Source organism: Siphateles boraxobius, unplaced genomic scaffold (assembly GCF_051911475.1).
Source record: "Siphateles boraxobius isolate OS27281-9 unplaced genomic scaffold, OSU_SipBor_1 8, whole genome shotgun sequence".
Classification (NCBI taxonomy): Eukaryota; Metazoa; Chordata; class Actinopteri; order Cypriniformes; family Leuciscidae; genus Siphateles; species Siphateles boraxobius.
The window spans coordinates 6,141,535-6,157,497 of NW_027509208.1; the positions used below are offsets into that span (position 1 = coordinate 6,141,535).

The 15,963-nt window shown below is 38.7% G+C and overlaps 2 protein-coding genes across 8 annotated transcripts in view; one reads left to right on the forward strand and one right to left on the reverse strand.

Moving 5' to 3' along the window:
- Nucleotides 1-15,963, reverse strand: part of myt1la (myelin transcription factor 1-like, a) — a 67,832-nt gene that overhangs the window by 23,594 nt on the left and 28,275 nt on the right. For all 7 annotated transcript variants that reach the window (XM_077220884.1, XM_077220882.1, XM_077220883.1 and 4 more), the window contains 2 exons: nucleotides 4,194-4,651; nucleotides 1,558-2,583 (listed from right to left, as the gene is read on the reverse strand). In XM_077220884.1, the coding sequence (XP_077076999.1) occupies nucleotides 1,558-2,583; nucleotides 4,194-4,651 (1,484 nt within the window). The remainder of the gene's footprint in view (nucleotides 1-1,557; nucleotides 2,584-4,193; nucleotides 4,652-15,963) is intronic.
- The window catches only part of rps7 (ribosomal protein S7), a 117,773-nt gene that overhangs the window by 11,995 nt on the left and 89,815 nt on the right, over nucleotides 1-15,963 (forward strand). The window lies entirely within an intron of this gene.

A 15,963-nucleotide genomic window follows, 5' to 3' on the forward strand; every position in this document is an offset into this window, starting at 1 on the left:
GGTAATGAAACATATGAAGCAGCGCCTTCAGAGCAGAGACAAATGATGAACCTTTTGAAATACTAGAAAGGAAGAGCAGTTAGGTTGGGTAACTACTGGTAATCTGAGGATCCTCAATAACATAAAAACTGTTTGTTATATGCTCCTGTCGTTTCTGATTGCTAATATCTGCATATATCAGAGAAGATGGCTGACTCCCAAAGTAGTGGGAGTGGATTGGGAAGAATTTGAGGGTAATAAACCATGTATGGAATCCAAGGGATAAGATTTGCTTTCCTAACAGGCCATGCAGATTGCCATTACTCATGCCTGACAAGGTAAGTCTCTGATGTTACCATGTCAACCTATTTTAGCAACATAAGCTGTTGTCATTATGGAAGTTGCTACCAGGGAGACCTGGATGTTTAAAACAAGCCCCAAAAATGTTTCTGTCTCACCAAAGTGACCCCATAGTCATCAATGTCATTGGCGTAGTGTGTGACGGAATGTTAAGTGACCCAAGACACTGGAAAACAAATGCTGCAACAGCTTTGCAGGATGAGAAAATTATTTTCATACTCAAAAGATCACTGTTGCAAATACGCTCATTTATGGAAACAAATACACTCGTTTGATTTCAATAAGAATAAAAAATAAATCTGTAAATTGTGCGATTTTTTTAAAAATAAATAAAAATTCACAATGGAATATATCTCACATTTATGAGAAATAAACTTATAATATCACAAATAGGAAAAAATAAATCCGAAATTGTGAGATATGAACCTGGTTCCATAGACAGGGCTTAGATTAAGCCAGTATTAGGCTTTAGTTCAATTAGGAAATTTAAGTAGCCTTTGAAAAAAACATTACTGGTGTGCATCTTGAGACAGAACAATGGTACAGACATATTTTAAGATAAGTCCGTGTAAGTTGCCTTCAGTTTAAACAGTTAAAATATATTTGAGTCTGGGACTAGGTTTAAGCCTTGTCTGTGAAAATGGGGGATGAAGTCGCATTGTGAGATATATCACAATTAGGAGATATAAAGTTGCAAATATGAGATGTAAGGTCACATTGTGAGATTTAAAGTCACAATTACCAGGAATAAAGAAATAAAAAAGGAAATACTGACTTTAAATCTAACATTTGTGAGATAAAAACTGTTAATTGTGAGAAAGTGTTTAAAATAAGAAATAAAATGTCACACTGGAATATATAAAGTCACATCTGGAAGTATAGTATCACAATTAGAAGAAATAAAGCCACAATTAGGAGAAATAAAGGCGCAATCGTGAGATATGAAGTCACATTGTGAGATATATAGGTGCAATTGTGAGATATAATGTCATATTGTGAGATTTAAAGGTACAATTACCAGAAAAAATGTCAATATCTCAAATTTGACTTTATTTCTCACAGTTGTGACAAATTACCAGAATAATAGAATAATAATTTTTATTTGTTTCCTCAGTAGCAGAATATGGCTTCCATATTATATAAACTTGATAATGAAAGGGAACTAGCTACTGAAATCTCTGCTGCAATGCAAAATCTCATTAGAAGTTTTATTTTTACCTTTAGGGTAATACGCTCTTTTTGCGCCATCGTGATGGAGTCGGGCCTTGCGTTCTTCTGCACTGCTGCTCTGCCTTGGGCTGTGCTCTCCATGAAGGCGCTGATTGTCCCTCCGAGCCACCATCTGTTCTGATGCCATTCTGTCTCGCATAACCTTGGCACGCTCGGATTCCAGAGCAATGGCCTTTTCCAGCAGGGACAGGTTGCCTTTAGTCATGTCGAAAGCTTCATCTGAGCGTTCGGAAGCCACTGATGTAGTGTCCTCATCCCCTTCCTGAGCGCAGCTAGATGGGTAGCCTCTTGAAGCGGGGCTGAGCTGCTCCTCCAGTTTCATCAGATTGACCATGTCTGAGTAGTTCCTCTCAAGGGGTCTGTGCTGGTCCATCTGGCAACTGTCATACCTGGGCATGTGATGCATTGGAGGCTGATGTGGATGCAGATGCTGCTGCTCAACGTGGTGTAGCATGGCCTGGTGACCTTGGTGCTCCGTCATGGGCCGCTCGGACGTTTGGGTCTCGCTAAGTTTACGAGCCAAGTCGAAGCACTGGTTTCGTAGACACTCCAGGCTACTGAGACACACTTCCTCCTCGCTCTCTTCCGGGTGGCCCCGTCCATTAGCATGGCCAGCTGGGCAGGTATCCCCAGACCCGCCGTCCGCGTATCCCTCGTCGGGAAGTACGGCCCCATGTCCCTGGGCCAGAAGCTTCAGGGAGTCCACGGTCTCACGTACCACATCACTATCCAAGTCGACACTCAACTCTCCCTTATGGCCTCCTTGTTCGCTCCCATCATCCTCGTCATCGTCGTCATCCTCGCCTGCACTGTTGGAGGAATTGCTGTTCATCTCTGACTCGGTCATGGCCTGGTAGGCGGCATCCTCTGCGATTTTACCCAGGTTGAGGAGGGACTTGGCCACCAGCTCGTCATAATTCTCATACTCCTCATTGTTCATGCTGTTGTTATTGTTATTGTCCTTCTCAAGTATTTGATTGGATTTTGATTGTCCACCACAGGAATAATTGTCGTCTGTAGAAAAAGGAGAACAATACATGGAATTTGCTTGAAGATTTGTAGACATTTTCTAAACCGCTCCAAAAATACACCCTCGAATACGTTGCGCACTAGGGCCTTTTGATTTATTGTAGAAGCAAGCGGCTTGTGCGTCAAGATAAATTCACAAACGAAATGTCAGTCCTCTCTATAATCTGAAGCCGCCTGAACACTATCATTATGAAAATGTAACGTCTCATGAGCGATAGCATTGATGCAGCAAATCTAAGACAAATGTCATGCCAGGGTTTCACGTACAGCTCGATGACACAAGTGCAAATTGATTTGAATAATCAAATGCAGTTTAGTAAGATGGTAACTGCCACTATGGCGCAATATATTTGAGTATTCCTGAAAAGAAACGGATTCATTTTAGAGAAACTGCAATATGGTAAGCTGTACTGTACATGAATCATCAGGCAGCCTTTTAAATGCTTCACAAGAAGACATATGTATGTTTCATAACATGTAAGCAGCACAGGCTGCTCTGAAAGCCTCTCAATTGTACTGAAAAGATTTTAGTGTTGCTAGTATTTGGGACAGAGGCGGATGAGACTGCAGGGATAAGCAGAGGATGAGGTGCTCTGTTTCTAGAGCCAGAAATATCCTCAGGAGGAGCCCATTTTCACCGGGGAGGGGTGGGGGGGTTGAGTGTATTTGACACCTCCGGGACGGCTGCGTGCATGTGTGGAGGGGGGCCAAAGTTAATAACTCAGAGAGCCTCTTCTCTCTATTACTCTGAAAGCACTGTCACAAGCGATTGAGGACACCAGAGAATGAGGGTGAGACGCATACTAAGGAAGCAGTCACATCTGCTTTCCCTCAATTTCGTAAGGGGAGTTGGATTGTTCCTTGCTGTAAAATCCACATTAATTAGGATTGCGAGGGCCGGCCATTCTCTGCAGGGGTGTATGTAGATTTTATTGTGATTCCGCAAATTACATATACTGCATGACTTGAAACGAAAACAGGCAATTTCGGAAATAAAACATTGACTTTAATGACTGCATACTCTGTCAATTATACTTTGAAATGTTGGTTGACCTACAATAAGCTGCCCTTGATTCATATTTCATGCAGCATTCTGTGTGTCAGAGAAACTAAATGTCTTTCTGTAGATTCTAAACATTACATTTCCTAATGGTTTCCAGAATCTTCATATAACCAAGAAAGAAAAAAAACCTGGACATTTTTAATGTTTATGGAATTTTCAACACATTTTCATAACATAATGGGAACACTAGCAAACATTCTTAGAACATAAATGTGTTCCCTGGTCCTAGCTGGTAGGGAACATTCTTGGAACTTTGGCTAACATTGTGTAAAGATTATCTTTTGATTATCTTTAAGTTCTTCAGTAACATGAATATAATTTTTTTTCTTGAGATCATGTCATAAGATTTTAAAAGTTATCAAAAGATATTTTACGCACACACGCACGCACGCACAAACACACATTGTGTTCTAAGAACAGTTGTCATGTTATTTATGAAAGTTCTGTGAATGTTCAAATAATGTTTTAAGAAAGTTTATCCATGGTTATACGAACATTCAGGATATGCAATAAATCAGACAACATTGCTTACCTTGCTGATGACTCTGATTTTCATAGTATTCCTCTTCCTCGTGCTCATCTTCGTCGTCCTCATCTTCGTCGTCTTCCTGCTCTTCGTCATCCCCGTCCTCCTCCACCACATCCTCATCCTCTTCTACCTCTTCCTCCATTTGCTCTATCTCCTCTGCCTCCCCTCTCTCCACCTCTCCATCTTCCTCATCCTCTTCTTCCTCTCCTGGTTCGTCGTTGTCATCCGAGCACTCTTCTTCTTCATCATCCCCGTCCTCATCCCCTTCCTCCTCCTCTTCTTCCACTTCCTCTACATCCTGTTCCCTCTCTTCTCCCTCCTCTATGGCCTCTGGCTCATAGCTTTCATACATGGCGGGCTCTCCATCAGCCATCGTTAGAAATGGACGGCGTTTGGAAGCTGGCTCCTGCAGAGGTTTCTCTTGGGTTTTCCTTTTCTTAGCCAAGGGGCATCCATACACGCTGCACAACAAAAAGAAAACAAAAACCCAGAGAATTATGCGCAACAGTGCTGAAAAATTACCTTGAATGTGTGAAGAGTGTCTGTGCCAAAGCTCAGCCCTCAGAGATAAGAAGTATTAGAATTGTTTAAGACATAACAAAGCATTAATAACCACTGGCACATTTATTCATGTAAATGCGTGTGCTGCTTGAACTCTGGTCCCACAAGACAGTGCTATTCCTAAACCGCCAAGACTCGTTTATGAGACTCATCCTCCAAAATATAAACAAGGCAAAGCTCATTCTAGCCTTAGACCTCAATTATACAAATCCCATAATAATCATTAGGTTTTTGAGAAATTCCATTTTAATTGCACTAAAACAGCATGTGCAACCATATGTGGTTTGAATGTGGCATCCCAATGAATCAATTATTTAGTATTCATACAAAAAAGGTTTATATGTGGTTTTATGATGAATTCTTTTTACCAATATTTTGAGCTTTTGACTTATTCAATGATGTGAAGATAATTATTTCAGATAATGTGTAAGTTCTGTAAACACTGTGTTGCTAAAGATAATCTGGCTTCTGGCCTCTGCTAAAGCAAAAAATAAAAAATAAAGTTCTGGGAAAAATCCCATATATGGAGCTAGTCTATTTTCAAAGAATATTTCTTGCTAATGCTTTTATTCATTTAACCTTATCCTCGAGCTTCCTTTAAGTCATAACCTCAAACCTTCAGCTCAGTTAACAACTGGGAGTTGAGATTCACATCAGAGTGAGGCTTTGTAGATATAAACTGGGTTGCCTAGAATCAGAAAAGTACGTCATCACAAACACTCACACACATTCTGAATGACGAGAGGACAATAAAAAACGTGAGTGGTGTTTTTATAACCTGTTTTTGTGGCTCTTGCGCTTGGTCAGGGCTCAACGTACTGTGAAACGTTCTAGATTTAAATCCCTTTTGCCGGCAGTTATCTTCCTCATCCTCAGATACTGCCTTAACGTGCACAACTCAGCACCAGCAGACCAAGGACTTCTGGAAATATGGATCTGTGCGTGACTTATAATATAATTGACAACGGCTGTGCCTTAAAAGATGACATATACCATACTTGTTACGGTTATTCACAATATTACAAAACATGTGGTTGGTATCAGTAACCATTAATGTGTTTTTTTTACCTTCATTTACATAGCGCTTTTTACAATACAGATCATTTCAAAGCAGCTTTACAGTGATAAGAAATGAATGTAAATATTATTTTGACTGTACAGCATATCTAGAAGAAAGTCATTGTCTAGCTTAAGTAAGTATTTGATTGATTCATTCCAGTTGTAAACATCATTAGTTATTAACTTAGGCTATGTTTACACGGAGACGATCTGAAGAGAAAACGCAAAAGTGGAGTTGCGTTATCACTTTTTATTCTGCGTTTAGACGAGCGTTATGGGGGGGGGGGGGGGGGGGGAATCTGCGTGCATATGGGGGCGCAAAAGTGTGTGAAATTCAATGTAGTATGCACTCCAGGCATGGCAATGTGAAGCACTGCCACACAACAACACCAAGTCCACGCGCCTGCGTACAACCTTCCTTCTACTTCTCTCCCTAGTAGCGCGAAATCAAAACATGGCGAAGCGAACAGCAAAAAGACTTTTGTACGTTTATCAGAGCTGCTAGGGCAGCTTGATGGTTCGATGTATGGAAATAATCTGACATGCTGGTTGTTATTTTCCTGTACTGGCGCATGCCTGTGACGTGAAAGCGTACGTGACGAGAGCCACCGTGAGCAGATTTGCGTTTTTACCCTTTAGACTGGAACGCGACTGTGTAGCGTTTGTAAGATTTCCTCTCTGGAGGGTGGTTTCCCTTTTTTGCGTTTTTAAGCCCCAAAAACGCCGTCGCCATGCAAACGAAAGGCACTGATAAAATATTTTTACGTTTTGACCCGCGATTGTTCTCGTGTAAACAGGGCCTTAGGGGCCGCTTACACAACACAGTTTTCAACTGAAAACAAAAAACCTTTAATGTGTTCTGGACGTTTATTTACACGACAACTGTGTTTTGGTGGCCTGAGAACGCAAACTTTGAAATAGGTTTCAAAGGGCACATTTTTTAAAACGATACCATTATCTTCTCAGTGTAAACTTCAAAAACGTGAATCTGTAAAAACGGTGACGGCATGCACATGCACATTATGTGTTTAGGGAAGCGCGCAGTCTTACTTTACAAAGTGACAGCCAAATTACTTGTCTGGCATGCATAATACAGCATTTTTATTCGTTTCTGCGGATCCATTAGAACAGGAATCATTTCCATAACGTTTTTATCTGTACAGAGGAAAAAGCTTATCGTGAATTTTTTCTTTTTTTTGATGATTTGTAAAAAAACAGTATCAAATAAAAAAAACCTAAGTACTGAATAATATATATAATATATATATAATAAATAACATTTGACACTATGATAATGTCCAAGTCAAACCCTAAATGTCAATAATTTAATAGCAATACAATTATAAGTAAAAGGTAAAAATATTATATAATTATAAAACATTTAAAATTTTACATTAAAAGCAAATTTTTACAAAGTGAATTGGCCACAACTAAAGCACAACAAAACAAAATAACCAAACAAAATGACAGAAATATTTTATTAAATCCTTAAATTCTGTTATTTTAAAGTCATTAATTCTGATTTCACAATACTAACAATAACTGTGGTAGGCACATTGTGTCCTAAAAATATGTGGACCATAAAATCACATTTTTTAACCTCATAACCCTACAATGCATCAGTCGGCCTGTTGGTGTGAGGTGCCCATTTTCTCTTTGTCGTTTTATTGTTAAAGCAAGTGCTGGTTATAGAGCCTGCACTTCTATGTGATGCGTGTTGTGCGGGCAGGCAGCCAGTGTCGTCTGTGTGGGTGAGAGCGTTTCGCGAACGACTTGGAATGACCTTGGACACCTTCGCGTTTCCCACTGGCAGGCCACGCCAATTAAAATTCCACAGGTAATTAAACCATATTTGAATACGGAAGCGGTGGAGGCAGGCTTTGAGTGGGACTAAGGTAATTACGGAGAGAGAAAGAGAGAGAGTGAGAGAGAGAGAGAGAGAGAGAGAGAGAGAGAGAGAGAGAGAGAGAGAGATCTGCAAGCACTGCTGGGAGAAATAATGACTTCAGTCAGACAGCTCCTGGTGGACAAATCCTCTGATGAACTTGACTAATACCAGCAATGGCCAGAATATTAGCCCGGACCAGCTCTGTTTGATCATTTCCACAGCAACCGTCATAATAATGGAGTAAATATTATTCTCAAAGTGGCGGAAAGATGAACGAAAATAATTTCTCCGTCTGTTTCTAAAAACAAGAGATTCTTTTTTAATTAAGACTTCAAATAGTCGTTCTGTTACAATTAGCGTCCGCAGATTAGCCAATAGAAATGCTCTTTAATTTAAATTGGCCTGAATACCAAGAATACACACGTGCCGTTCAGACTGTGGTCTATTGTCGATTCTAGCCGCCTTGGCACCAGGTATGTTCTTGCGGAGTATAAACTTTTGGGCCGTGGAAGCGAATTCAGCAGGTACAGCTGGCTGTTCGTGGTGGAGTTGCCATAGGAGCATGCGGCTGCTCTGCGCTCCTACACTGCAGCATCCACAGGCATGCGTGGCAAGGCGCTGTCACCATGGTGATCTCCCCCTCAGGAGTGGGATTTGCCATTTGAGCAGACAGACAAAGTGAGAGAGAGATCAGTGATTCTGTGCCTGACAGACATCTCCCAGCTAACCTCCCTTCATTCTGCGCCCTCCCAAAAAGCAGAACAAAGGAGGTGCTGGTGTTGTGCATTCTGCAGGGCTCTTTCTGTCTCTGCAGCTCAGTTGCCTTCTCTGTCACTGCGGAGCACCGGTTCCCCCTCTGCCTAAAAACACAGCGTACAATCACACTACCACACATGCTGAGAGGCTGTTTGCGGTGATTATGTCCTTGGTGGTTTCAATTTACCGAAGAGACTCGTGAAGTCTGACCCTGGAGTGAGGCTTTACATCTCACCATGTTGTTCGGAGGCATAATACTGCCTTTCGCACAGGTTCAGATCTACATGAGATATCATATGGATGATAAAGAGATACAGTAAGGCGAGATTGGAAATTTACTGGGTGTTTACTGCAGGATTCATCCAGCGGGAAAAGCAGCTCGTTTAGTAATTATCAAGAGATCCTTTATGTCATAAGGCGTGTTACATGGGTTAAGATCGCATAGACGCACATCAGAAACTTGTATAGCAATGAGGTCTGTCACAAATAGCCAAGGGGTCTGCGGAGGAAATTGTCTAAATATGTGAGCAAAAATTGCACTGCAAGCAATATGAGAGAGTGCAACTGTATTTCGGAAGAATATTTCTAATGAATATCTTACATTAACATAAAAATAAACAAAAATCTTCGAAGTATTTTATATTCAAAACACAAAATATTTATAAATCTGACAAAAAAGAAAAGACACAACACTTATATTTATAACAAAAGTACACAGCAAGTAAACAGTTATTCACTATGAATCACTCATAAAGGTCGGGTTCTTTTCCTGAATGAATCAGTGTTTTTAATCAATCAAATTAGTGAATTTACTTTAGAATAGAAGCATATTATTCTTACTTTTTCAACCATTTAAAGGCAAAAATCGTAAAGTAGTAGTATGCTTATCCGAATTCAGTCAATCACTTGTTTTGCTCCTGAATGAATCAGTGTTACCGAACAAATCGTTTAAATAAAAGATTCAGTGACAGACTCAATTATTAATAATGACAGAAAGTTGCTGAATTTGGAACAGAATTCAAGTCTACTAATTTTACAATTTTTTTATAACATTGTTAATGAACAAATCATTTGAAAGAATGAATGAATGATTCAATGACATAAAGACACCCGCTGAATTCAGAACCGCATTCTAGTACTTCCATTACTATTTTTATCATATCTTTCTATGGCAGACATAGTGAGCAGCATGCTAGTACATGGTTCAGCATACAGCAAGCCACTTGTTTTGTTCCAGAATGAATTAGTGTTATTGATCGAATCATTTGAATGAATGATTAAATGACTCAAACACAAAGATGGTTACTTGGCGCCCCCTACTGGTCTATCGATGTAACCTGCAGAAAGAGTCACTAGCTGTGTTTGAAATTGCACCTATAATTCACTATTCCCAACTTTACTTTCACTCCATAATATAGTGGACTATATTATTAATGAAAACGAGTGAGTGAATTCGGACACTAAGTGTGCCGAAAGGGCTGCCGCTTTTTCATAGTGCTTGCCGTTTAATAATAATTTGAATAATTTGTAGCAAACTGGCATCTCCAGTAGTAATCTTGAACTCTGTCATGGAAACTAGCATGTATAAACCTTAATTAAACAATTTAATAATACATAAAAATTAATTTATACCTGTATTATGTACACTGTACCCACATTGGGCCAGATGTTAGGAAAATTAATGGATGGATGATTCAGCTGCAGGCGCCATCTTCTGGTGAGTTGCAGGAATTCATTCAGCACAACCCTCACAGTGCATTGTGGGTATTCTCTAGCTGTTGGGTGTACTTCAGTTGTAGACTTGTTTTTGTGGTGCATTATGGGATTGAATGAGTGCACTCGATAACATCCATTATGGTTTCGGACACCACTACAAATAGCTGTCCTCTCAAATAATGCCCTAAATAAGGGTATAAGGAGGCGATTTCAGACACAGCTGATGAAAAAACAAATGCACAGACTGACAGTCTGTCTGAAACGTGCAAAACTAAGCATGCGGATTGAAAAAAAACAATGAAAAGTCCAAAATTCATGTATTCAGTCCAATGTATCAAAATTCTTGGAACACTCAGGCAATCGAATTTCGAGAACTAGAACTGACTATTATATAAAATTAATTTGATCAGAGGTTACAAAATATTCCAAAAATCTGTATTTAAGAATACAATATTGCAAAGTTGATCGAAAATCTGGAGATTTGTATATCACAAAGAGACTGCACACATGAGATTCAATTATACCGTTTGCAATGCTTGCAAGTGAACACTTTGGGGTTATGAAATGGGTCCTTGGTTCAAAAAAGTTTGAAATATCCTGTTGTATAATGTTTACGCTGTCTGACTATAGTACATGAAAAAGACATCTGGCTCAGCCTCACAGTTGAATTAACAGTTTGGGCAAATTACAAATCCCTCACAGATAACAAACAAGCCCTCGGCATGTATAGAACAGATCATTTAGAATGACTTGACGAGCACGAAGCCAACAGACCGCATAGACTGCATTCTGAAGACCCATCAAAAAAAGCGAGTGAGTGAGAAGAGGAGACAGAGGACAAAACTGCATGTGCCGCCCACACAGTCCAGAGCCCATCTGTTTGCATGCTGCTGGTGAGTTACCGGCACACAAATATGATTTCTCCCTGCTACATAGAATGAAGGTGTAAATTATGGCCTAAGGCTATAAATGAATGCCGTCTGTAAGCGTCCATCATGCAAAATCTCAATAAATTCTCGAGAAAGGAAAAGACAAAGGGATCCATAAGCAGCTCTGGCTCAACAATCTCAACGTCTGTGGTCATAGTTCCATTGACTTCCATTCAACCCAAAAGACATTAATGTTGATAAAACACTCCATTAGTGCAAATAGCATATTACATGAGTGGTTCTTAAGTAACCGATGCACAGACTCATTTTTTTTATACCTCAGAATACAGCATTTAAAAAAATTGCATTATTCCCTATTCTTAAAAAAAATACAAAAAACGGAGATGCAAGCGCTAAAAATGCCCTATGTTCAAAAATGCAGACATTTGATGTATTCTGATCATTTTCAAGTCAATAAGGTGGTCTCTCTTCGATTCAAACATATTTTGACATTTAAACGCATCTGTTTTATTTTAACCAATGTGAATTTTTATGAATGGCAATTTGTGACGCAACCAAACTGCTGTTTGAGAGCAAAGTTGAATGGCCTTAATCATAAATGTTCCTTTGTCAATAGACGTTCAGATCATTTCTCAATGAAAACAACGTGTCCCAAAAGAATCAAACCTCACATTTTAAGAGCTGATTTTTCTCCATTTCATCTCATTTCTAACAAAGAATGAACAGACTTGTCATGTCAAGGTCTGTAAACTCAATTGTGTTTATTATCAGAAATTCTGCTTATCCATCCTTTGAATGTCTAAATTGTGCTAGATTTTCATGGTCTCTCCCACAAGCTTTAGTACAATTGCTTTTTCTTTCTTTAGCCATGTATTGGCCTTTCACACTTGCATCTGCATGGTTTCTTTGTTTTTTGGTTGGGAGAAAATACAATGCTGGATAAAAAAGGCTGGCATTAAAATCTATGCACTGTGGCTACCACAAAGGAGGAGAGGCCAGACTTGTGTAGAGCTAGCCAGGTGTTATATTGATGGAAAAAATGAGACAGAGAGAGAGAGAGCGAGCGAGAGAGAGCATACAGCTATACCATTCTCTGGCCACTGCCACCAGCTCTTGGCTCAGTTCCTATTCTTTTAGTGAGTGCTACCTGTCAAGCCCTGAATTATACAGCTCTGGGCTTTAGCCTATGTGAGTCATCCATCAGAAAGGGAGAGAAGGAGGGAGGAGGAGAAATAAGACCAGAAAGAGGGATGGAAAAAGAGCCGCAGAAGAAGTGAGGGAAAGGTAGAGGAACAAAGAGCCAGGAATGTGGTGAAGATAAAAACGATGAAGAGAAAATAGGAAAAAATAGGAAAGTGGAACGAGAGAGTCACAGATGGAGAGGAGGAGGAGAGAAGGAAAGAAAGAAAGAAAAAAAGAGAGAGAAAAAAAGAGAGAAGGGGTACTAAACATGATTTGCACAAAGCAATTACTAAACCCTGTTAAAATCATAGCAGTCACACCTGTACTGACACATCTCTTATTACAAGCCCCTGCATTTGCTAAAAAGGCTATATTAAAATGGAGAATGTGCAGATAACGCGTTTTCAGGAGTGGTGTGCATCACGGAGGGTGTTAAGGTGGGTATTTTTAGCTGACGAGAAAATGGCATATTAAAGGGTCCCTCACACATGTTATTTCTAACATTTTAACATGAATGCAACACCATTGGTCCATTGCAGGGGATTAGTAGCCATTATAACTAGACATGACATTTAAAAATTTGTCTCACTACTTTTTGGACTCAATAATTATACAAAACTTAATTTGCCTACTTTGCTTTTCAAATCAGGTACGACTATTGGGTAAACGTTATGTCATCTAATTAATATTTATTGATCGTTCAAATGAAATAATGATGTCTTTATTAATTGCAATAAACAAGTTAAGGTGCAGGCACATTTTCCGTCGTTCATTTCAATAGGAATTTACGTGAATTTCGCGTGAGGGTGAAAACGTTCTGCAAATTTGCTGCATTGATCAACAGAAAGCTGCTTGGTTTCTGACTTCTGTGTGAGCTGTGCTTCATGTATCTCTACACTATAGACAATAGGCCTTTTTTGCAGACAAAATTTAGATAATGTGACTTCAGTTCACCATTAGCAGTCCACTCTGTTTACTAATATTATTGTGGACCTCTCGTGTACATCGATCATGACACTCAGTGGTCAGATTGTTCCAAATATCCATATTCTTACAATCGACAGCGAGCTCACACTCTGATCTGCCTCCATCAAAACAACAACCGATAGATGGAGCGATAGATAGATAGATAGATAGATAGATAGATAGATAGATAGATAGATAGATAGATAGATAGATAGATAGATAAATAGATACTTCCGTTTCATCACAACTTATTATATTTATATTAATTATATTTATTTATTGTTATAAATTAACAATTATAAAATTGTTACGAAAATGTTGTGGTATTTGTCTTTTTTTATCTTGTACTATTTTTTATCTTAGCAGAAGTATTACAATAATATACAGGAAGAATTACACTTTAACTTAATGTACAGTCAGTCAGCCAGTCATTATCACAAAATAAATCCCTTACATACACGTTCAGAAAAAAATTATGCAAAATTGTAACTTTAAGGGTACACCAGCTTGGCACGGTACACTTAAAGGGGCAACTTTGTATGTTATCTACCCCTAAAAGGTGCATATTAGTACCTTATAGTAGTAATATGCACCCTACCATGAACCTTTTCAGGGTAAATAAGGTACAAAGTTGTCCCTCTAAGGGTATTGCCCAAGTGACAAGCTGTTGTACCTACGAAGGTAACATTTTTCCATTATGAACTGGAAAAGTCTGATGTACACATCAGTTTCATAATGATATTTTGCCCTGAGAGGCCATTACAATACATAAACCTACAATGTATACATTAGATCAGTTCATACCCCCATCAGAGCAGCTATACATTAGGGGTGCGAACCTCTGCTGTGATATAACCCAATATATGCCGCAGGAGACAAAGACTGAGGTTGTTTTGTCATTATTACTTTTTAATGGAGTGGTAAAGGGCGGCAGACACTGCATAGCCCGCTCAGGTAACACAGTGTCCTCATTACAACCCTGCCATTCCCACAATGTTCCTACAAATGCCCCCCAAATGTTAGCGTGCTCTGACAGCACAGTCGGAACGCCTTTCTCTCCCCACCCTCTCATTTGGGGGTAATTCATCACTCTCTCGCCCTCTCCCTGCCTTTTCAGTGAGGTCTGCTGGAGGTACCATTTGTCTGTAGCAGAAATGCAATTCTGGTTGGTGTTTCACAGGGCTTGGCTGATGGGGTGACACAGTAGACGAATCCATCAATCTTTTCTGTTCTGCCTTGCTTGTTTTCTATCTTTCTTCTGAGGTACAGTAAATAGCATCAAGAGGATTGAGACTGTTAAACATGGAAGTGGATCAGACTGAGAGTGACTTTGACAACAGTTGTCAAATCAGATGCTATTAGCTTCCTATGAGATTTTTTTCTTAATGAAAACCTATATTTCAAACCCTGGACTTATATCAGTATTAAAGTATAAACTTTAATTATCTCAAGTTGCCATTGTAACAGTGCCCTTTGTATTCCTTGCACAATTCGTCCTCAAAAAGGCATTTTGTCAAAGAGGAAACAAACAGCACAATCCTGCTAAAATGTTTGACAAGTTGAATAGAATATTAATGATGTTGCGCCTATCATCAGATATCCTAAACATATTCCCGATGTATGCTAATGAGAGTTAGATATTGCAGTGTGGCTCATTGCCCATTTACATCTATTTTTAACCCTCTGATGTTCTTCATTTGGGCTGACACTAGTGGTATTTGGGGTCTCCAGAGAAACCAGGCAATAACATGCAATTTTGTAACAGAATAATAGTTGTTGTTTTTTTGTTTTTTTTAAATATAATTTTACTCAGTTTATTAATGTTTTTACTCAACACTTGTGCAGTTTTTGGAGGATTTATGATTTATTTTAAATTTATATAAATAAATGAATTTTTTTAATTGAATTTTACATAAAAAGCTGTTTTTGTATAAAAACCTATTTAAAAAAGACCCACATTTCTAAATTTCATTTATGGGGATAACATAGATCATTTTGTAAAATTGTTGCCCATATTTTGGAAAATGTAGTTTTAAAAGTAAAAAATTATCATTTTAGCCACTAGATGGCTATAGAGCTCCACTATATGCTATTTGCTATTTGACTAACTAAAATATATCTTTTCACGATATATATATATATATACGTATATATATACACGATAAACTTTTTCAAGTTTTTCCAGTTGGATTCATATCTAAATATTATGAAATCACAATTCTAACAATAAAAATTATTTTTTTGTCAAAGTTTAGCATTTTTTGTACATAATGTTACTTTATGATTAGAATCAAACCTGAAAAAGATAAAAGTTGAGTTTTTAGAGTTTATCATTTATTTCAATCTCATGTATTTGTACAAATGTAATCTATACTTCAGTTAATAACTGTTACAGAACAGATTTGTACAGTTATATTATATATTGAGTACAAATACATGACATGAACATCAAAATGCAATGAACTGAACAACATAACGAATGAGCAAATAAATCAGTAACGTTTGTCTCTTTCTCTCTCTCTCCCTGTGTGTGTGTGTGTGTGTGTGTGTGTGTGTGTGTGTGTGTGTGTGTGTGTGTGTTCAGATTGAGTGTTCACATTGTCGATTTGTCATTGTCACCAAATTTATTTTTGTGGTGGTTCCGCATTTTGGACTTTTTTATGTGGGTTCTCAAGTCTCACGCATTGGCCGTGAGACACACGCAATTCAACCGGTTCACACGCCACAACGTGTATTTCTCACGCTGAAAAGGCAA